At 42.9% G+C, this 26,120-nt stretch overlaps 1 protein-coding gene across 1 annotated transcript in view; it reads right to left on the reverse strand.

The window, feature by feature from the left end:
* The window catches only part of LOC146970090 (contactin-associated protein-like 4), a 209,853-nt gene that overhangs the window by 95,355 nt on the left and 88,378 nt on the right, over positions 1 to 26,120 (reverse strand). The window contains exons 4-8 of the mRNA XM_085804603.1: positions 25,616 to 25,809; positions 13,659 to 13,806; positions 9,045 to 9,254; positions 1,913 to 2,097; positions 980 to 1,129 (exon numbers count right to left, since the gene is read on the reverse strand). Coding sequence (XP_085660729.1) covers positions 980 to 1,129; positions 1,913 to 2,097; positions 9,045 to 9,254; positions 13,659 to 13,806; positions 25,616 to 25,809 — 887 coding nt within the window. The remainder of the gene's footprint in view (positions 1 to 979; positions 1,130 to 1,912; positions 2,098 to 9,044; positions 9,255 to 13,658; positions 13,807 to 25,615; positions 25,810 to 26,120) is intronic.

The raw sequence follows: 26,120 nt of genomic DNA on the forward strand, positions 1-26,120 counted from the left end.
GGGAATCGGTCCGCGGCTCCAGCGCTTCACTCAGACTGTATTTCTTTTTCTTTGCTGTCATGACGACTGCTGCTGCTGCTGCTGAGAGAGAGAGACGTGCTAGCACTCGTTAGCATCAGACAGCCAGTGCAGCTAGCAGCCCTGAGCTACTACTCTGCTGCACGTAGCTTCACCTGAGCTCCTCCGTCATTGGCTGGAGAGAAAACACCGACGCAAAAGACCAAAAATACAGGCAGGGGGGAGGGGTTGCAGACACAGCCCCCACCACACAGGACTAGAAGCCCATAGGTGACGATTAAAGGGATAGTTCACCCAAAATTCAAATTTCACTCATTATCTCCTCCTCCCCCTCATGTGGACTAAGGGCTGGGAGAAGTTTCAGAGTCCTCCGTGGCTTCTCTGAGTTACAGGGGGTCTCGGCGTAGCAGTGCATGTCCATATAACGGTTGAGAACGGAGCTCACTTTTCTTCGTAACAAAAAGACACACCAAAAAACATCCAGATACCTCCATGCTGCTTGTCTGTAATGTCCCTCTTGTATTGAAGCCCCGACATGAGAAATTGTTCCGAAAAAAATTAAATAAGTCTATATATTAAGCTTGTTTGTAGCGGAAGCTCCTTTTCCTGGTCCTGGGCTTCAATACAAGAGGGACATTACATACGAGCAGCATGGAGGTATTTGGATGTTTTTTGGTGTGTCTTTTTGGACGAAGAAAAGTGAGCTCCGTTCTCAACCGTCATATGGACATGCACTGCTACGCCGAGACCCCCTGTAACTCAGAGAAGCCACGGAGGACTCTGAAACTTCTCCCAGCCCTTAGTCCACATGAGGGGGAGGAGATAATGAGGGAAATTTGAACTTTAAGACGGAGTTCATTTGTATAAGTCTAATGTTTATTTTTGGGCACAAAACTCCAGACCCAACCTTTAAAAAGAAATCAAACAATGAAAGTGTTTTTATATAAATGTAGCTACTCACTCTGAGTGAAACCTGCTGGTTGCTGTGTTTGGCTCGGTCGATCAGGTTGAGGCCGTTGTAGAGCAGGTTCTCCACGCAGCCGTGGAAGTTCCTCCTGGACACGACCACAGGCTTCATCGCCTGGACAACGTGGGCTGCTCCCACACTCAGCTGCACAAGGGTGGAAAAACACTTAAAGGGATAGTTCAACATTCTGGCAAATTGGCCCATTGCCATAACCCCTATAGTCATAGCAGTAGGTTCGTTACCTTTAATTGTCGGTGCAAGCTGTTTTTAGAACGGCGGAGCAGAGCCGTGAGCTGCTCAGAGCTACGCTACGGAGGCTCATTATGCGATTTCTTGGTTTCCCTCATCAAACTCATCAAATACACAATCCAACAACTCCACAACGCTCTGGTGGACAAGTTGTGAGCTGCACATTCACCACGCTATGAGATAATAACACAACGTTACCACACAGAGTTGTTTTAGAGGGAAATTCATGCAAAACCGCTGATGCAGGTTGCGTTCAGGGACAGTTTTTCAGCAAGCAGACTCTGTATTTACCCTGTATTTACCTCGAAAACAGCTCCATTTCGTAATGTTCCATTATTATCTCATAGCGTGGTGAATGTGCAGCTCACAACTTGTCCACCAGAGCGTTTTGGAGTTGTTGGATTGTGTATTTGATGAGTTTGATGAGGGAAACCAAGAAATCCCATAATGAGCCTCCGTAGCGTAGCTCAGAGCAGCTCACCGCTCCGCTCCTCCGTTCTAAAAACAGCTTGCACCGACAATTAAAGGTAACGAACCTACTGCTATGACTATAGGGATTATGGTGATGGGCCAATTTGCCAAAATGTTGAACTATCCCTTTAAGTAACCTGTGTGGATGCGTGTTTGTGTTTGCAGCACGTAGGTGTGCAGGTGCGGTGTGAGTGTGTCTCATCTCACCTGTTCGATGTCCCAGTGTCTGAACTCTGCAGGGACCTGAACCCTCTCGGTGTGTTTGTCCACGGTGAGGTTGAGGTGAACGCTCTGCCGCTCCACCGCCACCTGATGCCACTGCTGGTCGTCCAACAGGCTGCCCAGGGAGGCCAGGCGCCGAGGCTCAGAGGAGGAGGAGGAGGAAGACCCACCTGGAGGAGAGGAAGAGAGGAGGAGGAGGAGGAGGAGAAAAGAGCAGGTGAGTCAGAGCCAGGTGATAAAGATAAGAGAGGAGATGAAGACTGGAAGATGTTGATGTGGTGAAGGTGATGGAATAAAAGGAAGAAGAGGAGGAGGAGGAGGAAGGTGACAAATGTGAGGAGGAGGAGGAGGAGGAGGAGGAGGAAGGTCCAGACATTAACTGATGAAAAACAAGGCGGGAGAGGACGGGGCAGACAGACAAATCGACTGCTATTGGAAACTAATCACACAGTGAGAAGCAACAAGGACGTCTTTTAATCAACACATCATCACAGTTTAATTCACAAAGTCTCAGCTCCACATTAAACAAAAAACAACTAAAACAAATCCCTGCATAAACGAGACGACACTTCATTCGGGAAACTGGAATCGACGTTAACGGAGTTATTTCACTTCTCTGTCGTTAGTTATTCTGCTCATTTGCCTCCATTAGGTAAAAACATCACGTAATCCCCTTCCTGTCTCCTTCTGTAATTTGTTTGGCTGTTTTCCATTGTTTCCATCTTTTACTCGTCCCGACATGTCAGTCTTGTTTGTTTTTTTTCCAGTTTGCTGTCTCTTCATTATCTGACCCGTTACTCCTCTTCTTCTTCTTCCTTCTCACAATCTGACCCTGTGGCCACGGCGACGACAGCTCGCACCAGCCGCCGTGTCTCAGCGAGCGAGTCCCACAGAGACGAGCTCGGCCGGGTCAACCTCTCCCATCTCGTTAGGAACCGCCGGATATCTGCATACCGAGAGAGAGCCGAAGCCGAAGCCTGAGCAGACATCATTAATGATAGATGAGCACCAGACGGTCCCAATGAGAGGACACACAAACCCCCCACCCACCACCACCACCATAAACCTAAAGTAGTAGGAAGAGAAAGTTTGTACAAAGAGCTGAATACAGTCCGTCATTAAAAATGTATTAAGATATTCTCCAGGGAGAGACAAACCCAGCTTCAGAGAGACAAACACAGACAGTTTGGAAGATGATGGACAAATGTATCTGTGATATTTTTAGGGATTGATGTATAGACACAAACACACACACACATACACAAAATACACACAGTGTGGGTGAGAAAAACAATTTCACCCAGATAGAAAGAGAGAGAAAGAGAGCTGGAGCTCGTCCAGTCAACACACTCATTGTGATGAGTTATTTAATCACAGCCAGGACGAGAGCGATCAATACGAGAGGGAAGGATGGCGAGACTTAAAAAGACATAATATCCCTTTACTGGCACTGATTAATGGAATAATTATTGTGACATCAGAGGGAGGGAGAGAGGACTTTATGATGGAGTGTGGCGCTGGATGGATGATTTCATTACAGTACCACCTGGATGGGAAGAGAAAAGTGTGGGAATCGATACGGGAGGTCCGAGGGCAAACAAATAGAAACTCACTTTATTGTTATTAATACACAGAACTATCATCGTCTTTCTCTCAGTCTCTCCACAGGGCAGGGAAGTCGTTTCTCAGAGCAGCAGCAGCAGAGAAAGTGGAGATCATTAGTAAAAATAAAAATAAAAACTCTCCTCACTCACTTCTTCTTCTTCTTCTTCTTCTTCTTCACCACCTTCAACCTTCATCCACACAATGAGGTCGGTTTATTTTGCATCGTTTCTGCTCCAGAGCACAAAGTAACAGGAACTTTGGTCGTGTGACTTTCCACATTTACACTGTCTGAGTTTTATATTTTATATTTTCACATTCAGGTCAGTTCTGTTGAATTGTTCTTATTCAGCAGCTCAGCTCATTTAGTGGCTGCAGTCAGAGAACTGGTGCCTTCTCTTTATCATTAACACCTGCACTGTTATTATTATTATTAAAGCCCCTGTACGGAGCTTTCAACTGGATATGCAAAAGTCTGTGGTTTCTGCTGATGTGTTTCTGTTACCTACAACAGCAAATGAGCCCATCAGTGTGAAGATACACTATTTCTAAGTCGTCTAATTCTACACCTCTGGAAGGCATGGTCGGGTCGGACCACTGACCAAACGATGTGAACGATGTGAACGATGTCCACTTTGTCACTTACCCTGTTTAACTTTACAAAAGAAACAAAAAAACACTTCCGATTTCATAGAAAAAATTGAAGAAAAAAAATCGATCTGAGGATTTTATGAATCAATATTGGATCTTTCAAATGAAGATTGATAAGAATCAGAAAATCAGTCCTTATTTCTGACATTAGCTTTATTCACTGTGATGGGAGTCAGCTTCTTGTGGATGAAATGGATGCAGCCACGACGAGCACGATGTTAAACTCTGTGAACGGACTCAGACCGCTCCGTTACATGAGCATTCAGCCGCGGCACTAACAATCACGTTCATGTGTTCACTGTAGATCTTCACCACAGCGTCGTTTTATTTAATCTCCTCGATTATCTCTGCTCAAAAAACAAAGTGTGAGGCTGCCAGCTCTCATCAGAGAACACGCTGCTCTCATTATTTCAGAGCATCGTCACTCTCAGTCTGTCACTAAACAAACACAAGGCTAAAAGACACGACTCGGGGGTCACAGAGTGGGAGGAGGGTTGGTTTTTTTGAAGTTCTGCTGCCTCACTACTTTTTCCTTTTTGTGTGTGTGTGTGTGTGTTTTTATCGCATCAATCACTTTTGTGCTGATTGAATATATTGAGAGTCGATTCTGCTTAATAAGCCAAACTGAAGGAAGAAGATTAAAAAGAGCGACGAGGGTCCAACGCTCACAGCAGTTACAGCTTCTCCCTCTGTGTCAAACACATAAGAGACGATGATAGGAAACGATCCGACTGAGACAACGACATACAGACGAAACCTAACTCATTAAAGTCACTGACACGTGGAGTTTGGACTTACAAGTGTTAATTCTGACACATACATCTGGTTATTGTTGCAAATATTGAGGTAAAATCACCAAGTTAAGACATGAATCAACCTCTGGTAACAGTCCTGAGGTGATATTAACTCCTGATCAGTTTTTTTTCCCATATCGATCAATAAAACTTATAGGGATTGTTCAACATTTTGGCAAATTGGCCCATTGCCATAATCCCTATGGTCATAGCAGTAGGTTCATTACCTTTATTTGTCGGTGCAAGCTGTTTTTAGAACGGCGGAGCAGAGCCGTGAGCTGCTCAGAGCTACGCTACGGAGGCTCATGGGATTTCTTGGTTTCCCTCATCATCAAACTCATCAAACACACAATCCAACAACTCCACAACGCTCTGGTGGACAAGTTGTGAGCTGCACATTCACCACGCTATGAGATAATAACACAACGTTACCACACAGAGTTGTTTTAGAGGGAAATACAGAGACTGTTGATGAAAAACTGTCCCTGAAGGCAACGCGCATCAGTGGTTTTACATGAATTTCCCTCTACAACAACTCTGTCTGGTAACGTTGTGTTATTATCTCATAGCGTGGTGAATGTGCAGCTCACAACTTGTCCACCAGAGCGTTGTGGAGTTGTTGGATAGCTCTGAGCAGCTCACGGCTCTGCTCCGCCGTTCTAAAAACAGCTTGCACCGACAATTAAAGGTAACGAACCTACTGCTATGACTATAGGGATTATGGCAATGGGCCACTTTGCCAAAATGTTGAACTATCCCTTTAATATGTCATAAATTTACTGTATATAAGAGGATGTGTGAACTGTTCTGACATATATGGAAGTATTTTGATATAAGTGCATAGAGTATGTCATTTATTAACTGTATAAGTTTCATTAAGACACTGAGATGTTTGATTTGAACGATGTTTCCTTCCTCCTCCTTTGTTGCAATCAACAAACGCACGGTTTGATTTGACAGAAGTTTTTACCTCCTCATGTGATGATGGAGATACTGTATGTGTGAGATTCTTTTAACTTTGTCCAAATCCAACTTTTCATTACAAGACGACATAAATGAAGAAGATCTGAGGAACTACAGACTCGTTCATCTACCATCACATCTCTATCTGGTGCTGTGTGTTTGTGTTTTGCTATTTTTTGCTGTTTTCCGGAGCAGAGTTGCTGTTTAGTTTTTTCAATGCCGAGCTGTTACTCAGAGTTGCCTCATAAAGCAAACTGTGGGTCAAAACCTGGATGTGTTAGTGTTAGTGCACAGCGGAGCGGATCATGCATGAGCTCAGGGTCGATGCACACGGCAGACGACCTCAACCGCACAATCTGTGACGGACAGAGGAACTAAAGTGAGACAGGAAGTTGAAGGACAATGGACAAAAAGGGGTTTAAAAAAAGAAAAGAAAAAGTGAGGCAAAAAAAAAATGGAGATATATCACAACAAAGGAAGAGAGGCCGTTCTGAAATGGTTGAGTGCGTCTCAGGGACAGAGGGACAGACGGACAGACAGAAAAATGATGCATAAAAAGTGAAGGAGGGGAGGACGTGTGGAGACAAAAACCAAGACAAACAACATTAATTAGAGCAGAAAGGATAAAAAACACCACAGGAACAGAGAGGAAACAAAAGGAAGAAGCTGAGTGAGTGATGCTCGTTGTTGTGGGTGTTGATCGGTCACAGCAGCAGCAGCCGAGCTCCTCTCCCTCTCTCCTCCATCATTTGAATAGATGGCTTTAATTTCCTCTCCCCGAGCCGCCGTCCCTCTTTACGGCGACTCGACGAAGTCTTCGCAACTCTTTAAGGCGGAAAAAACATCTTAATGTCGATAAGACGGGAACAGACGGACCGTGTTTTAAGGAGGTAAGAGCTTTCACTCGAAGCGCAGGTGGTAAATGTGTTTTAGTGGAACAGTTTGTCTTGAAGGGGAAACAGTTCATCACGTTGATCCACTCTTTAAGTTAAAGGATGTTCCTGAGGCGTCGGCGTACTTATTTTATTTAATTTTAAAGGTGACACAAACTCAAAGTGTCATAACGCGACTTTAACGTGTTGATTTCTGCCGCTGTCGTCTGTTCACGAGGTGAAGCAGTCTGACAAGTTTATCTTCTGTGAGAGGAGGAGGAGGAAGAGGAGGAGGAGGAAGAGGAGGAGGAGGGAAGTGGGTGGCAGATGGATGAAAAGGTAGAATAGACGTTTGAGAGAAGAACAGATGACGACAAAGATTTACGACGCTGAGACGGAGAGAGGTTTAGAGAAACAGATGGCAGAGGAGTGGATGGAGAGAGAGGTGGAAGGAAATAAAGAAAGAAAGAAAGAGGAGAGAGAGAGAGGAGGGAACGTTTGGGGATGGAATAGAAAGCTGGGCGATGGATGGATGGATGGATGGATGGATGGATGGATGGATGGATGGATGGATGGATGGATGGATGGATGGATGGATGGATGGATGGATGGAGAAGGTATGTGAGCAGCCAGATGTGAGTCCTGATGAGAGGTGAACCATATGGTGATGATTCAGCATGGCAGCCTCTGGTTTAACCCCGTGTACACACACACACACACAGCTACCTACACACACACACACACACACACACACACACACACACACACACACACACACACACACACACACACACACACACACACACACACACACACACACCCTCTCTCTCTGTGTAGACAGTCAACCATGCATGTAGTCTCTCTCAGAGCCCCAACATGCTACAGTAAACGGGAACCATCCATCACAGCTGTAACTAGACAGCAGAGTGGGAGCCAAGATTTAAACCAATCATATCGCAGCGTGTGTGTGTCTGTGTGTGTGTGTGTGTGTGTATTTGTGTGTGTGTGGCGTCCACCTCGCCCAACCAAAACCAATCTAGAGTTATTCCACATGGTTTAGATTGTCCTCGGCCTCATACAGACGTGTTTGTTCCAGTATCAACACAAAGTGACTCAACCAGTTGAAACAACAACGTGTGTCTGTCTCTCTCTTTAATGAAGGTTTCTGACTTTAACTTGAAAATGTGTCCACCAACGAAATCATGAGTCCAGATACGTGAGATTCTTGTGTTTCAGGCTGTAACGCTGTCAGATGGACGTGTCCGAACATCTTGGCTGTGACCTGAGTTTCCTTTCATGTCTATCTTCCCATTTTGGTGTCAGCCCTTTGTAACTCACATCAACATACCATATTTTCCCGACTATATGTCGCACAGGAGTATTAGTCGCATCTGTCAAAAAATACGTCATGAAGAGGAAAAAAGACATATATAAGTCACATTTATTTTTGAAACATTTAATTAATAGCCGCGTCTCATATAATGGCCGGGGCTTCGTTTACACAACCAAATAAATAAAAAGGCCGCCACCAAATAGCCTAATAAAGGCCGGGTCAAAAAAAAGAAAGAAAGAAAAACAACTCCGCTGCTCATTGACGCCGGAGTCTCCAAACCAGAAACGTTTGTAACAACACCGGGAAAAGTCGCTAGATTTGTCGCTAGTCGCTTTTGATGAAAAAAGTCGCCAAGAGGGGTTGGAAAGTCACTAGATTTAGGGATTAAGTCGCCACACTGTGTGGCGTCATAGATGACATAGCGTATATTTTTGATATATAAGTCGCTTCTGAATATAGGTCGCATGGCCAGCCAAACTACTAAAAAAAGCGTGACTTATAGTCCAGAAAATACGGTATACCGACAGGATGATCGCTGTATATTCATATATGTTTACATTGAATGCATAAAAGTCTTCCCTACATACATATATCTGTGTAAACTAGATATAGTTACATACATACATATACAGTATAACATGTGTATGTGTAACGGAGGTGTGCGGGTATAGCCACTAACAGTTACGAGGTACCAGTGAGGAGAAGTGACGACTTGTGACGGTTAACGGTACTGAAGTTAGACTCACTCACCCATAAAAGACGTGCAAACCCGACCGGTTTGCATCGTCGTTGCCCACGGTGTGGTAGACCAGGGTTCGAACCCCACCTGGGTCATGTGATGCCTATAACTAAATAAACAAAGATGCCTATAACAACCACATGGGTCACACATGTCTTCCTACCTTGTCTGAGCAGCAGCAGTAGTTTCCCTCTCTCTAACTCCAGACTGAGGCTCAGTCCTGCCTCTCCCTCCAGGTGCAGCAACGTCCCAGAGTTCCTCAGGGTTTTGAACTTCAGGGAGATGAGATGTTTGGCCGGACGCCTCAGACCGGGCGTCGGTCTGTAAACCAGACTGGAGCTGGAGCCGCCGTCGAAACTCACCACGTCGGAGGCTGAGACACGAAAGAAACAGAGACTTTTTAGTAGGGCTGACCCAAAACATTTGAAGCTTCGAAGCTTCGTTCGTTGCCATGGTAATCGATCATGAAAGTCTGTGATTGATTTTTTTTTTATTTGTTCCTTTTTTCCTTTTTGACACCTGTTCTCATTGGTAATTGTTACATTAAAATGAGGAGGCGACTTGGCCGTTACTTTCATTATTCCCGCTACGATCGTGCATCGATTTACTGTAAATCAATTTTATGTCCGCGAAGCTTCGATTATCAAAATATGATAATCGGGACAGCCCTACTTTTTAGACTCAGTGCGTTCAACAATGATCACGGTTCAGGTCCAGGTAAAGGTGTGTGTGTGTGTGTGAGTGTGTGTATGTGTGTTGCTCCACCTGGACCGACCTTCAGCCTGTGACCGTGGCTGCAGCAGCTCTGTCATCCATAAACTACTACAGCATTAGTGTCTGCTGCTTGTTAAAGGTGTGAGCTGAGCTGAGCTGAGCTGAGCTGAGGTGTGTGTGTGTATGTGTGTGTGTGTGCGTGTGTGTGTGTGCGTGCATGTGTGTGTTGCACTAGAAAAGAGCTGCAAACACTGAATTGTTTAGAAAAGGGCAGCAGCTGAGTCGTACGACTAATTTCTGACTGAATGCTTTTTAATGAACTTGGCAGCTCTCTGACTTCCCGACATCCAGACACACACACACACACACACACACACACCATCACTCAGCCACTTCGTTTGCACTAATGCTCTTATTGCGTCGTGCGCTGTATTTCCTGCTGATTACAGGCCGAGGCTCCGCGGCGCTGAGTCATGCTGAGTGTTTAAATGCACCTCTACTACTAATCTATATTCTTTCACTCCATTCAAAACCAGATTACAACCTGGAACATGATGTTTATTAACGACTCTGAGATCATAACGAGCTTTACAGTAACTGGTGACAGGGTTTTTTTTTATAACAATGTTATTCTCTGAGCTTTCTGTTCATTTACATTCACGTCATGAACCTCCCACTGTGTTTTTAACCTTTTTAAAATACACTGTCCAGTAAAGAGACTGAAGCCAAAGGGCAACACAACAACAGCAGCAGCCTTATTACAGTCCATGTTGTTTTATAAAGTTTCAGTCTCTTGGACTTTAGCTGCTCGATGCTCCACTACACTCACACATCAGCTACTAAACTTTGCCCATGAAGTGCTGAGCTGAGCAGCAGGTAGTGGAAAACTGAATGGAAAACATGGAAAACTCACTAGTGTTCACTCACTCAAAGGAGCGACAGAAGAAACATGTTGGAAAATGTTGAATGTTTTCACAGCCTGTAGTTTTCATACATTGCCATAATCCCTATAGTCATAGCAATAGGTTTGTTACCTTTAATTGTCGGTGCAAGCTGTTTTTAGAACGGCGGAGCAGAGCCGTGAGCTGCTCAGAGCTGTCACAAGTTGTGAGCTGCACATTCACCACGCTACGAGATTATAACAGAACATCACCAGACAGAGTTGTTTTAGAGGGAAATTCATGCAAAACCGCTGATGTGGGGGCAGTTTTTCAGCAAAGAGTCTCTGCATTTACCTCAAAAACAACTCTGTTGGGGCGGTGTGTGGCGCAGTGGTTCGAATCCCGCGTCGGGCAGACCTTCCCTGCATGTCATTCCCCCTCTCTCTGCCTCCCCCTTTCCTGTCTATCTCACTATATACTATCAAATAAAGGCAAAAAAGCCCAAAAATATACTTAAAAAACAAAAAAAAACAACTCTGTGTGGTAACGTTCTGTTATTATCTCATGACTATAGAGATTATGATAATGGGGCAATTTACCAAGATGATGAACTATCCCTTTAAAATTCTCGTCATGTAAGAAAACTAATGTGAAAACACACAACATTTTAAAGCATTTTTCTTTCTTTATGTTTCCAATTGTTCTCATGACACTAACACCATTTTAGTTTGTTGTTTTTCCTGTGATTGGATGAACATGAACGCACGGTGACAGAGATGTAATGTTTTTTAAACCAGTTTTTATATTTAAATTGCAGTGCACCCACTGCTGTTCTCCTTCCATTTCTCCTCTGTGTGAAATCTTCTTTTAATGATAACTCTCACACACATTAACATAATTTCTATTGTCGTATCCCAACAACACAGTTACACTGGCTGCATTTCTTTTCAAACTGTGATAAAGTGTTTGCCACCAGCAGCTATTTTTCATTTCTCTATATCACATTTGTTTTTCTAAGGAACGATTCTGCTCTTCATGCTACATTAGTTCACAGCTCCACCAACCGTCACCACAACTAATAAACATGTTCTTGTAACTTCAGAATATTTCCAAACCACTGGCAATTTATCTAAATCCATGTTTTCAATGTTTCCTTTTCTAATCCATCTTGTTCCAGAGGTGACAGCAGCAGCAGCAGCAGCAGCAGCAGCAGCAGCAGCAGCAGCAGCAGCAGCTTTATGGGGTTTAAATTGGTTTTATCATGAATCATCTTTGCACTCTGTGAATAACATGACTCGGGTATAAGATATGATAACAGACTCAGCAAATGCGTAACTTTAACAAACATTAATTCACATTTAAAGCAGAAATATGTTTGTTTTAAGTCTAAAGATGAGTTTCTAATAAATTTCCCACGCTTTGTTTGGATATTTCACGCGTACTGTACATACTACGTGAGGTCGTGGGCGACGTGACACACTCCTGACATGTGGAGGTAAAATATACAGGATATAAAGAGACTGATACAGAGCTATTTTTCACATTATTTCCTGGAAACGTTCCTCATAATGTCCTGAAAAAGACAGAGCTGGACTTTTACTATCGCAGAATTTATGTCACTTCAGAAAACCAATGGAAATTAGCATCTGTTTAGGAGCTAGATTTCATTTACCTACTATATAATTTTCATTTTTTTTCATGAACATTTAATAAACTGCTGTAGCTTAAAAATGTGGTGCAATTAACAATTTTCCATATTTTCTTTTCTGGGAAATATCCTTGTATCAAACAGCTAACTTCAAGCCAGTTTGGGAAGAAAAGAAATTATGAGAAATGTAACACTACAAATTAAACTGAACTGAAACCAAAACTGTCTGCAAATGTTTGAGAAAGAGAAAGAGATTCAGCGAGGTCGTGAGGTCTCAAGGATGCAGAGTGCACTTTGATGAGATGAACACAACTTAGTTTGGTTTGAAGAAAACTTCACTCTGTGCTTTCAAGTTTGATGTTCAACGTTTGGCTCAGCTCTTTGTCAATAGCATCATTTTTTTTTAAAAATGTGTTTATATCAGTGACTAATGTAGTTATTGTGTGAAAGGAATATTTCTTATTTCAATCAGCAGCGGGGGAGCGACATGTCAAGGTTGTTTTTTTTTTAAACAGTGTTTCAGTTCGGTGTTTTCAGGGGAGCCACTAAGTATAAAAAAATGACATTGACACCAACAGGTGCAGATATAAAACCCAGGCGATCTATATGGAAATCCTATATTTACATTCATATTTACTTGTTTGATCAGTACACTGAAGCTTGTATGTAAACGTGTGGCGTTGGCTTTGATATTCATGAGCGTGTTGTGTGTTTATGAGGGGACAAGATAGTAAACAAACAGCTGAAGGGACAGAAATCAGGTCAAAGACACAGCAGGGACGTGACGCTGAGAGAGAGAGGGGGGAAATAAATTAAAAAAGACATTACAAACACCTGCTCTTACACAGAAACAAGCGTCGTAGGTGATTTCATCTTTTACTGAGAGTCTTACAGAGTTATGAGCAGGATAGAGAATAAGATAAAAATGTTATATTGTTTATTTAAAAGCAGAATCAGCTCCGGGCTCAAATGGGAAAACTTCAATATCTGAGTTGTTTTCTATTTATTGAGCAATAACTGATATAAACGGCTTTTAAACCCACATTATGTTCAGTGTGAATAAATCTGCTGCACATCATCAGTCAGATGTTTGTTTAGTTTGATCGTGAAGGCTGATTCTGCCGACGTGTTGAGTAATCTGAGGAATTAAAGAGCAACATAAGGAAGCCATTAGAGCAATAAGCTTTGTGTGAGAGATAAACTCTGTTAACAGCAGAGGCCAGGGAGTCAATTAATTGTGAAACATAAAAAAATAAAAAATATTATCAAGAGGAAGCTGCCTGAAAGCCTTTTTGAGGTTTGTTGTGTCCGTGGGAAAAAAGGAAAATGTACGTGATTAGAATTGTTTCACTTTCATTTAAAACTAAATTAAACGACTGAATGTTGAGCTGTAGTTTTTTATTTTTTTTATCCATTTACATGTTCGTGTAAAATCCTCGGTGCAAACTTAATTTCCCCAGTGGTCAGTGAATGTGTCGGGTTGTCTGGATGAAACCAGCACACAACAGACATATTAGATCATGGTCAGACTCACTATAAGGACATCCGTAGGTCTCCAGCCTGAGGCCGATCCGCCCGCTGGGGTTCCAGTCCAGAGGGAGCAGGCGGAGGAAGCGAGCGACGGCCGGCTGCTGCAGTTTGTACTGAACCACGCTGTCTGCATTGCTGTTACCTGGAAAAGACTGAAAACACACACACAAGCACAACGTAAACATCACAAATCAATACACAATGAATGTTTCGTTTAAAGGGATAGTAGCATTTTTTTAAAGTGGGGTTGTATGATCTCCAAATAGCCCCTAAGTACTTTAATTGCAGTAGAAGACTTTCTGCACCCCCCCCTTAGCAACGCCAGCCCATAATAGCCCTGCCCAGAGATTTACAACATACTGTGAACAGACCCAAAGAAACGGCCTATTTTCACGGCCTAAAAGAGGTTTTACCTGAAAAAAAAAATACACAGTTCCATTGTTCGCTATAATATAATTTTTTCCAGCCCTTCAAAGTGCAGGAAAAACACAGTTTTTATTTGGACCTAACCAACTCACGTATCCCTCCGCCCAGGGTTAGCGCCCGCCGATCAGCAGTTGACAGATCTTTAAAAAAACAGTTAGCTAAATGCTAATACAGCTTGTTACGAGGGTCAGAATGACTCTATCAGCATGCTGATGTTGTAGCACGATCATCGTCTGTGTATTAGCGCGCTGCTGCTAACACTGGCCGATTAGGGCTGAATATTATATATGACAGCTGATCATAAATGTGACTCGATCTGTGCAATAAATCTAAACCCAACAGAGCTGTGGAACTGGGGCGGTGATGGAATAATTAATGTGGACTGTAAAAACAATGTAAATCCACATAACACACACACACACACACACACGGAGAGAAAGGCCTCTCTCTCCCTCTCTGACAGTGATGTGGGCTCGGCTCGGCTCGGCTCGGCTCGGCGCTCTGCGAGGTGCTGGACGTCGCCCAGCAGCAGGATCGGCACCTCAGAGAGGTTCAGGCTCGGCGCCACCATGAATATGCAGCAGTCTGAAGAAATTCATTCCAGTTTACACAGAGATGAATAATCATGACTTTAACCGAGCAGATCTTTTAACCAACATTATGTAAAAAATGAAGGACGACTGCAGTGAGAGCAGAGCAGAGCACACAACCTGAGAGATCTGAGACCGATGGATGGATTGATTGATTGATTGATTGATTGATTGATTGATTGATTGATTGATTGATTGATTGATTGATTGATTGATTGATTGATTGATTGATTGATTGATCGGAGAGATTAGAGCAGGGCAGCAAATCAGAAATTAGATCTATAAATGCGTAACAGAGGTACAACTACCTTTTTTTTGTCCTTTCTTGTTAGTAGAGATGTCACGATTATAGATTTTCTTTGTACGATTATTGTCAGAGAAATAATCACGGTATTACGATTATCACGATTATTACGCATTAGCCTAATTAATTTCACATCATATGAATGTGTAAAATCAAACACAGTCAAAATATAATTACATTACAAATCTTTACACTAAATATTTTAAGTATCTACTATTCATATGTAACCAATTATTAATCCTCCAGGGGAAGTGTTTTAAATATTCAAATCATTGTCATCTATACCAAATGTTTAAGTTTATTTTAATTGTTTGTTTTTTATCACAAATGAGACGCTAACATTTAAATTTATACCATGTTACCTTTGGTAAATTGACCAGTATTTCTTACATTTACCTTAACTTTTGTGCACATCTGCCTCTGTGTTTCCAAAATAATCTTTTTTGGAAAGTGACGGTATTTAAGAATCTTTACGATTAATTAATTGTAGCGTTTAATACCGCGATTAATTGTGAAAACAAGTAATTGTGACATCCCTACTTGTTAGTATTTGATTTATTTTGTATTTTTCTTTTACATTTCCTTCTTGTTTTCCTTCCAGGACCTTTAGTTGGACTGTTCTGTTGCTAACATTTTTTGGTTTTTTTTAAACTTTCGTTACCTGTTTACCTGTGCCTTTGGTGTCTGTGATTGGCTCTAGCTCCTCCTGAGCCCTGACAGATTACAGACTGTTTGATTACCACAATGAAACTACCACACCACACTCCACCAGAAGCTAACCGTTTGTGGAAAGCAGAGCATGCTGGGTAATAAAAAGCTGATGATGAACAGATGGAGATGGATGAAAGCCGATGGGACTCCTACAGTACAACACTTTGACACCTTTTAACGCTTTGGAAACTTTTCCTTGGTGGAGATTATGTTATTAACCTGCTTCTTCATACTAAAATCTTTCCCGCTGAAGAGTGTGAGCAGTGAACTCATCATCTGTCTCTCCCTCTCTCCCTCTCTCTGAGTCTGGGCCCAACGTCTGATGGATCGCTCCTCTCATCTCTCTCCATCTCTCCCATCTGGCCATCTATCCTAATTACATCCCTCCCTCCACGCTGACATGCAGGTCAACCGGCTCTCCCACTGCTCAGTAAAAGCTTAGACACATAATTAACTTATTAATTCCTCGGCAATCATAAGAGAGTGGAGCTGGAGCCTCTCATATGAAATGTTTGACTCTAATAATAAAGGGTATAAAAAAAAAAATAACAGCAGTTAATGAACTCAGTGTCACATCTGGTCATTTTCACGTCTCAACACTGGAAACATAGTCGTCATGTGGTCGTTACACAACACAATAAGGACATTACTGGAGGAGGAACTCATCAAGGCTGTTTTCATATCTGTGGCTCGTCCGCTTTGTTCTGATTCAGGAGCCACGACCGAAACAGTCCCTGTATTTTTATTTTGGGTCGTTCTTGTTCACACGGTAACAGACCAAAAATGAAGCCTGGGACTCGACCCAATCCGAGCTTTTCACACGTAAAAAAAAAAAAGTCACAACAAACAAGTTTTGCGCACTGGTTTGCACAGATACGTCTTAAAATGTGTGCAACACCTTCTCATCACAGTCCATGCCATCTACAGTCCTACACAGTTATCAGCTGTTATTAAAACCCAACTCACCACCGCTCACATTAGCTACACAACAAACCCTTAACAATTAATCCACACTCAAACCGAAGCAACAGTAATGTTAACTGTCAGGGCCGTTGTCTAGGGGAGAAAGGTGATGATAACTCTAGGGGCCCAGCGCCCAGTAGGGCCCACAAAAAACCCCAGTAGTCTAATCTTTGTATGACTGAATTATTCTGCATAAGACCCTGACTAATACTCATAGTACACTGTAAAAACTCTACATCTTTCCAAGAATTTTTGTCTTATTTCTTGTCCAAATGTCTCATTTCTAGCCAAAGCTAATCTTTTTCCACTTAAAATAAGACTCATAACCTAAAAATTAACTTGTTTCTAGATCATTTTCACTTGTTTCAAACAAATTTTCACTTGAAATAGGCTAAGTAGAAAAATCTGCCAGTGAAAGCATGTTTTTGTGCTTGTAATAAGGAAGAAAAACTTGTTCCATTATCAGATTTTTTCTACTTATTCCAAGTGAAAATCTGCTTGAAAGGAGTAAAAAGTGTCTAAAAACAAGCTTCTTTTAATATGTTTAGCCTAAGTCTTATTTTAAGTAGAATGAGATTTGTTTTGACTAGAAATTACATTTTGACCAGAAATAAGACAAATATTCTTGGTAAGATACTTGAGTTTTTGCAGTGTAATGCTGCATTAGCATCAAAACAAAGTAGGCTAAATAAAAAACGATAATACATACGTAGTCTAAGAAAAAAAAAAACTGGAAAAGTTAGAGGGAGGGGCCCACTTTAGTATTCTTTAAGGGGGCCCAGAATTCCTAGCAACGGCCCTGTTAACTGTACTCAACAAACTGTACTCAACAAGTTATTATAACAGATATGACAGACAACCTGGGTGTGTGTGTAAGAAAGAGAGAGAGGGAGTACGTAAAACCTGCTAACCGTTAACGTTAGCTAAGGGACTGTTCGTTATTTATCATCAGTGCCACCGGAGGGATTCACGGGACTTTTTTTTTTTTTTACATGACCCCCCTGTCGGAGTCAGTAAATTTTAACATGACCCTGCATAAGCCTTATCAAAAGATACATGACCCCCCCCCCCCCCAGCCATCGACACGTTACATCGCATCACGTAGCGCGTCGCGTGACACTACATTATTTCATTTTGACAACCATGTGTGTAACACCTTCTCATCAATCCATGCCATTTATCAGCTAAAACCCAACTCATCAATAACAGAATCGCGATTTTGGACCAGCTCACATTACACAACAAGCCATTAACAATTAGCTAATCCACACTCAAACCGAAGCAACAATAATGTGAACTGCACTCAACAACGTAGTGTGTGTGTGTGTGTGTGTGTGTGTGTGTGTGTGTGTGTGTGTGTGTGTGTGTGTGTGTGTGTGTGTGTGTGTGTGTGTGTGTGTGTGTGTGTGTGTGTGCGTGTAAGAGAGAGAGAGAGAACCTACTTAAAACCAGCTAGCTGTTAGCTACCGTAGCTCAGGCGTCGGTCTCCCGTCAGGTAAAAGCTGCCGTTTATTCCTCAAATGAAGCTCATTAAGTTGTTGAGCCTCTCTGGTAACTTACAGTTATCCATCACTGCTGTTGAATTAGCCGCTAAACTGCTGGACGCTAAAACCGAGGGGGGCGTCTGTTTGTTTACAATTCACGAAAGCAACGTGAACGTACGAGCTGCTCAGACTATGTAGAGTTACGCAATGAGGCAGCGTAGCCTCTGTATGGTACTGAAGTTAAACTCACTCACCCATAAAATACGTGCTAAGCCGCGGGCAAAACCCTTATTGAGTTCTTGGCGAAGCGGTTAGCATCGTCGCTTGCGGTGCGGGAGACCTGGGTTCGAACCCCACTCAGGGCAGATCAGGCCAATATAAAATAACGTTGTGATTTAGGGGTCGTTGCTCTCATTGTCATCAGTGCTTGCAGCTTTGAAATGTCCCGTTTTTGTTTTGTTTTTGTTTTTTGCGAGCATTGCAGTGTCCTCCAGACAAAATGTTGAATGACCCCCCCTCGCTGACCTTTTTTTTTTAGTGGACCCACCCCTCAACAAAGAATATTATGACATGACCCCCCCCCATTTTCCTCCGGTGGCCCATTCCATAAATAACGAACGGTCCCTAACGTTACCGTAGCTCAGGCGTTGTTCCCCGTCAGGTAAAAGCTGCCGTTTATTCCTCAAATGAAGCTCATGAAGTTGTTGAGCCTCTCTGGTACAGTTATCCATCACTGCTGTTGAATTAGCCGCTAAACTGCTGGACGCTAAAACCGAGGGGGGGCGTCTGTGTGTTTACAATTCACGAAAGCAACATCTACGTGGGAACAAACTGGGCAAGCTGGGTCGCTGAAGTGTTGCTAGGATACGCCTGCTGGGTCGCTGAAGTGTTGCTAGGATACGCCTGCCAGGTGGCAAAAAAAAAAAAAAAAAAACGATCGCGGAAGTACAGAAAAGAACGGGAAAAGAAACACAAATGGCATTTTTCAGGAGGCTGCTACTATTATAGCATGTATTAATAATTATATTTATTTAATTTGACTCAAATCTGGTTGATAGATAGGCTAGCAGTGACAGAGAAGAAGGTAACCTGAAAGCAGCTGGAGAAGCTCAGGAGGACAGATGCTGCAAGATGTAGTTCACTGCTCCTCAAACTGGGACTGTAGCTACTAGCTACCAAAAGCTCATCATATTTAAGTTCTACTCTAACAGTAATGTAGCCTAGTAAAAAAAAAATAATAATAATAAAGTCTCTACTTAGTCTTTCTGTATGACTTTATTTAATTTGTAATGATTATAGCTTACATTTGATGAAGACCTAAAATTCATATGACCGATTTAAACAAGCATTTTTAATATGGAAATGTTGGCCTTTTGAAAAGTAGGCCTATGTCCATCTATATGCACCAAATACCTGGTTGGGGCTTTTTGACTTTTCAATGATATTTTAAATTCATTGAGATGCACCATATTGTAGGACTCTAACCAGAAGCCGGATGGGAATAAATCACTTCCTATGCCAGACCCCCCACCCCCGCCCCATACGGCAGGACGAAAGAAATGTCACTCCAAGCTAAGTTCAAAACTTGAGAGCCCTGTTATCAGATGGTTACACACAAGCAGATAGCCTACTACTTTAGTAGAACAATTTTAGTCATTTTAAAGTTATTGAATTACATCACTAGTCCAGCAGAGTCCAGCTCAACCGAGACCAAAACCTTGAAAATGAGACCAAGACCGACTGCAACACGACCACTAGCTACTGTATGTTCTCTACTTTCAGAAACTCTTCTCTTCAACCTCCTCCGCTCTGCTCCTGATGGATTTCACCTCTTAAAGCAGCTGAGACGCTTTGCTTCACCAGAATCACGGTCTCCAGTGTGTGAAGAAAGAAAATTCTTGGAAAAAGTCATAAATCTGAGATTTTTTCGTAGGATTTCATCACTCGGAGCAACTCTTTAAACTAAGAGGCTTTATGGGAGCGCAGCCTCTTGCTCTTCACCCTGTGAGCAGCAGATTCCCAGTAGGGAAGCAGCGTGTTGTGGTTGATCCAGCAGCTCTGCCACCAGCGCTCTCCTCTCACAGCTCCTCCCTCTCGCTCTCTGTAAGCCCAGCTGACTAACACACACACACACACACACACACACACACACACAGGAGTTCATAAACACTTTGAAATCTGCCTGGGATTGTGCAGAATTTATGTAGAGTGTCAGATCAACACGTTTTTAAGCTGTGAGAAGCCGTTCTCTGCTCCGGCAGAAGAGGAAGATCCTCAGCGCTGAGATTAGCTGCATCCTCCCTGTACGAGGAAATTGCCTCAGCTTGGCGTCTAATCAGAAGCTCCTCTGCTGCTGCACTGGAACAAATTAGGCTTCCACATGAATAAATGTCCACACAAAAGGGGAGAGATGCTGCTGCTGCTGCTGCTGCTGCTGCACCTTCTCCATGTCTATTTGATTTGGTTTCAGACTCAGAGCAGGGGGGGGGCGTGCTCGTGCAGGTGAGGAAATCAAACATGCAACACTTATCACTGTGTTTGCTGCACAAACAACATCAGAAGTACTTAGTATTCAGGCGTCTGTGTGCTGAAGCGTGTGTGGAACGACTACAATCGCAGCCTTGTCGGGTGGCGCCCCCCCCCCTCCGAACCAGTGGAGCTGCAGGTTTCATTCATGTCTGTCCAGACTTACATCTGTAGTGACGGCTTAATGGGCTTTAATGAGAGCTATTTAGTGCATTTGGTGAGAATAAACATGCAGGCGTCGCTGTGGGAGTCTGATGAAGAGAGTCAGCTGACCTGACCTGGCTGCAGTGAAGTCCCACTGAGATTATTATTGTTGGGGCTGATACTGATATTAGTGAGGAAAACATTCAGATAACTGATCATTTCACTGTTATTCCTTAAGTTTTTGCAATAATCCTTCAAATATGGTTCAAACACCTGACAAAAAAATACTTATTGGAGTCACAACTTTTTATCATGAACAACTTTTGGAAAATGTAAATAAAATAAATAAGTAGCTACACAAAAAGCCCTGTGTCAGTCCTACAGTGTTGTGTGGAACAAACTAATAGAAAGGAGATAAAACCACAAACAGAATGAACATGACACACAACAGGAATGACGTTTTTCTCCTGTTGATCAAAAACCATATGAACTTCACATGTGATTTTGCACATGGGAAACGTGGTTTTGGCCCAATTTTATGTGAATCACATGTGAATTCTCATGTGAAACATGTTGATCACATGTAACCACATGTGTTACTGTGTAGAGCACATGTGTAAAACATGTTCTCAAATGGGTTCATATGGGAATTCACAGGTGATTCACATAAAATTGGGCCAAAACCACATGTTTCCCATGTGCAAAATCACATGTGAATCACATTTGAAGTTCATGTGATTTCTCTGTAATGGAAAGCACCAAAAAAAGGAGTTCACATCAATTACTAAAAAAAAAAGGAATTAGATGGTTAATTGGTCTGGCCCTGAATGACTTCCATGGGGGCGAAACGAGCGCCTCCATCGGGGAAGGTACTGTACTGTACTACTAGGGAGCCCAAAAGACTCCTGGGTGGGGCTGGAGGTTTCCTCGCTGCTGACTGAATGTAGGACTCAAAAAGCAAAAAATAATGATGCAAAGATAAGCAGCATTCCTAAACCCCAGCAGCAGAAGATGAGAGAGGAAACAGGTAGAGATGTCCCGATCACATTTTTTTGCCCCCGAGTCCGAGTCCGAGTCATTTGATTTTGAGTATCTGCCGATACCGAGTCTCGATCCGATACTTTGGCAATGCAGTAAAGTTTTTAATGTAGATCAACTGTATCATCCCACTATTTTTCTGTTCTTTGTGCTCTACTAGGGATGTAACAATATCACAATCTCACAATAATACTCTACCTCAATAACAAGCCCATGACATTTATTGCAGTATTGTAAACTCTCAATGTATATTAGCACAGTAGCTCCACAGTATAATATTAATGCCGTTATCCATAAGTCAACAACAAGAACATTTGGTCAAAAATAAAATAGCTTATCATGTCTTTCTCAATCACCAGCCTCTCTCCCCTGATCCCACCCTCTCCTGCCTGTCTGCCCCCCCCGCCCCCCTCCCTCACCTCCCTCCCTCTCCCTCACCCACTCACCGCTCCTTCTCCCTCCCTCCCCCTTCCTCACCCAGCTCACCTTGCTCCTTCTCCCTCTCTAACTTTAAATAAATACCTGGTTCTGTATCTGCCATCACGCAACACAACGGTAGTTTTTTATTCAACAGTATGAGAAGTTTAACAATGTCCGCGACATCTGCGCAGTCGGTCCGTGTGTCGGTCTCACGTGCGTTACGTCGGACTCGCTCTCAGTAGAAGCTGCAGTGACTGTTGTTGCTGCAGGTGTGTAGCGCTCAAACATCAACAACAAGCTGCTTGGAAGTCAGCAGTGAAACAACGCAGCCACACACACACAAACAAACAGTGAGCTGACACGGTGACACGATCGTCTCTCACACTCTCGCAAGCGCCGTCATTTCATATCGTTACTTGTCCACGACGACGCAGCCACACACACACACCATGGAGCTGTGCGCCACAGACCATGCACAAAACACAAGCACGCTGCACCGAATGCGCGTCGCTTTGGGTAATGAGCGCACATGACCAACGTCTACAGTAAAAGTAATGTGTTTGAGAGTGCAAAAGATGATACATCTGAACGCCCCCCATGCGGCCCGTCTTCGCTTTAGACAGATAGGAAAACCCTGACATGTAGATATGTAATATATCCGATTCCTGATCGGGATGTAACGTCCGATTCCGATCGAGTCTGAAACCACGTGATCGACCCCGATTTCCGATCACGTGATGGGATCGGGACATCCCTAGAAACAGGACCGATCTCTCTCTTTCTCTTTTTCCTCTGACTTCCACTCTGGTTTTTATTTGACTCCAAGTGAGAGTTTGTACCTGATCTGAGAAAGTTTCTGTCACTGAGGTGTCATGAAACGTGAGACGGATGGACAGTGGTTCTGTTCTGTCCACGTCTCATGATGGAGCAGATGTGTAATAAACACAGTGTTTATACTAGACAGTTTAAATGTGTGGAAACAAGCAGCAGCAGCAGCAGCAGCAGCAGATCCTGCTCAGGTTCATCCATTAGAAATCGGCCTTTTCTGTCAGAGCCACTAATTACTGGAACTCAGTACCTAACGACATCAGAGACATTAGTACATTTACTGCTTTTAAATTTAAGATAAAATCATGGCTTAAATCAAACACAAAAATATCGCTTACTTCTGCTTTAACATTGTTTTGTTGTCTCTTACATTGCATTTTATTCTTGCTGTTGTGTTGTGCTGTGTTGTGTTGTATTGTATTGTGTGTACTTTGTTATTGTTGTTGTTTGAAAGGCTGCTTGTGTGATGATGTTTTTATATTTGTATGTGCTTTTGTGTTAGATTCATGTTATTTGTTCCTGCCCAGGAACTACAGATGAAATTTAGCTGATAGCTAATTCTGGTACGGCTGAGAGCTGTGCACTGTCCCTGTTAAATAAACGATGAAAAGATAAAGTCATGATGAAGACGAACACACGGAGACACAAACTTCAGCTACGACACGACAACATGGCTACACAAACCAGAGATGTGATGATGTCATTGATCCCTGAGGGGCACAGGTGGCAAGTAACAAAGTACAAATACTTTGTTACTGTACTTAAGTAGATTTTTCAGGTATCTGTACTTTACTTGAGTATTTATTTTTCTGACGACTTTTTACTTTTACTCCCTACATTTATACGCAAAAATATGTACTTTCTACTCCTTACATTGTAAAAACAAGCTCGTTACTTTTTTCTTTTTTTTTTGACACAACGTAAAAGCACCGGTAAAAGACGTGACGAACTAGAGAGGGGAAGAGGGAGAAGAAGAGGGAGGGAGGAGGGAGGGGGGGGTGGGGGGGCGGTAGAGAGAGAACCGAGTTACCAACTTGTACTGCAGCAGCGACATGGAGGCAGCAGCATGGAGGAAGGAAGCGATGGTGGTCGGACTATCCGACGGGGGGGTTGAACACCGTACAATCTGCGCAATATAGCGCATTTATCGTTTACGAGCGGCAAAGCGCAACCTGTCCATGCGCCCGTGTCTGTGTGTACGTGTGCGCGCGTGTGTGCGCGTACGTGTACGTGTGGTGCGAGAGAGACGGCAGGTGGACTGACTGGCAGAGATGAGAGGTGGTGAAACGCTGTTTAAAAATTCTTATTGTTATTATTTTGTGAGAGTCTGTGGCGGCCCAAACGTTGGGAAACACTGTCATCTGGTCAGTTCAATCTGGATTATTCTGTCTGAACTTTTTTTGTTTAACAAAATTATCAAATGATGTAGGTTTCATTAACGGCAAAAAAATCATTTTTACTTTTTACTTTTACTTTGAAAGTACATTTCAGAGCCTGTACTTTCTTACCTTTACTTAAAGCAGAAGTAAGTGATATTTTTGTGTTAATCTAAGTCTTAAATAGTTGTATCTTCCGACAGCAATCACTTCTATAGAGTGTTTGGATCGAAACACGGGTCTGTCAGTCACTCTGCTCTGCTCTGAGCCGAAGAGAAAACTTTTCTCGTATCCTACAAGTTTTATCCAATGAGGAGAGAGAACGGCATAAAGGGGCAGTCCTCTCTGTGTGTGCAGCCAAGGGATGCGCCTGAATGTGGTGACGTAGGGACGAGGACCAATAGATCCATGACGAGGGCGGGGGCTGCTAACTCCATCGGCTGACAAGACGTTATGGTGCATTCAAGGCAACTCGTAACTGGTGTTTTTCCGACCTGTGAAGTGGTACCAGTTCGATCTGGTACGAGTTCACGGGTCAGAAGTTACGAGTGGCCGTTATAGTGACTTTCACAGGTAAAACAGGTCGGAGAAACACGAGTGGGTTGCCTGGAACGCTACAAAGTCGTAAGTGTTGTTTCAAAAGCCTGCCTGGAACGCAGCATTAGCCAAAACCACCGGATCGCTTACTTCTGCTTTAAGTACAGAATATGAGTACTTTTGCCACCTCTGTGTACAATACAAATGCCTACGATTCACCATAGTGAAGTACATTAGGATACATTTTGTGTCCGGCAGGTAAACTTAGGCTATGTGAACAATAACATTGATGAAATGGATTCAAGATGAATTATCGTGTGGTTATTTGCTTTGCAGTGAATCGTGCAATGGAAATACTTTTTACTTTTAATAATACTTTTGAGTAAATTTCAGAGCCTGTACTTTTTACTTTTACTTGAGTAGATATTTGGATCAGTACTTTCACTTTTACTTAAGTCGTTTTTTACACAGGTACTTTTACTTCTACTCGAGTAAAGAATCTGGGTACTTTTGCCATCTCTGCTGAGGGGGAAATAAAATCATCACAACAGCAACAGAATAAAACAGTGTGACTCACAGGGTGATGATGGGATGTTGTTGTGATCTGGACTCACCCCTAAACTGTCCTCCTGTCTGTACTGTCTCCAGTTGTGTCCCGTGTCGCTGAACATCAGCAGGTACGACGACAGCCAATCAGAGCTGCCGTAGCGGCCCTGGGTGGCCACGGCGGTGATCTTGGTCCGCTCGCCCAGGTCGACGTCCAACCACTGATACCGGTCTGAGCCGAGAGGAGACCAACCTCCCGCTCCTGCACAGAGAAAGAGAGAAAAAGAGAGAAAACAGTGATTTGTTCTGAAGGTCAGGGCTCTCACACCATCCCAACAAATAATTAGTACACTGGACTTTGCTCTCTGTCGATTGGACCATTCTGTGACTCTGTGACTTTGTGACATGCCAGGCTACAAGATGAGACTGTTGTTCACTCATGACGGACAAATATGGACACATGTGCAGACACACACGTAATCTGTATGTAGCTACTGTCTAGAGCTAAACTTCAGCTCTGTATGCTACCTACTGCTGGAACACGTTATGTCAAAATGTCATAAGTAAAAGAAT

This window comes from Trachurus japonicus, chromosome 17 (assembly GCF_045865225.1).
Source record: "Trachurus japonicus isolate A0001 chromosome 17, Traja_1.0".
In the NCBI taxonomy this organism is placed as follows: Eukaryota; Metazoa; Chordata; class Actinopteri; order Carangiformes; family Carangidae; genus Trachurus; species Trachurus japonicus.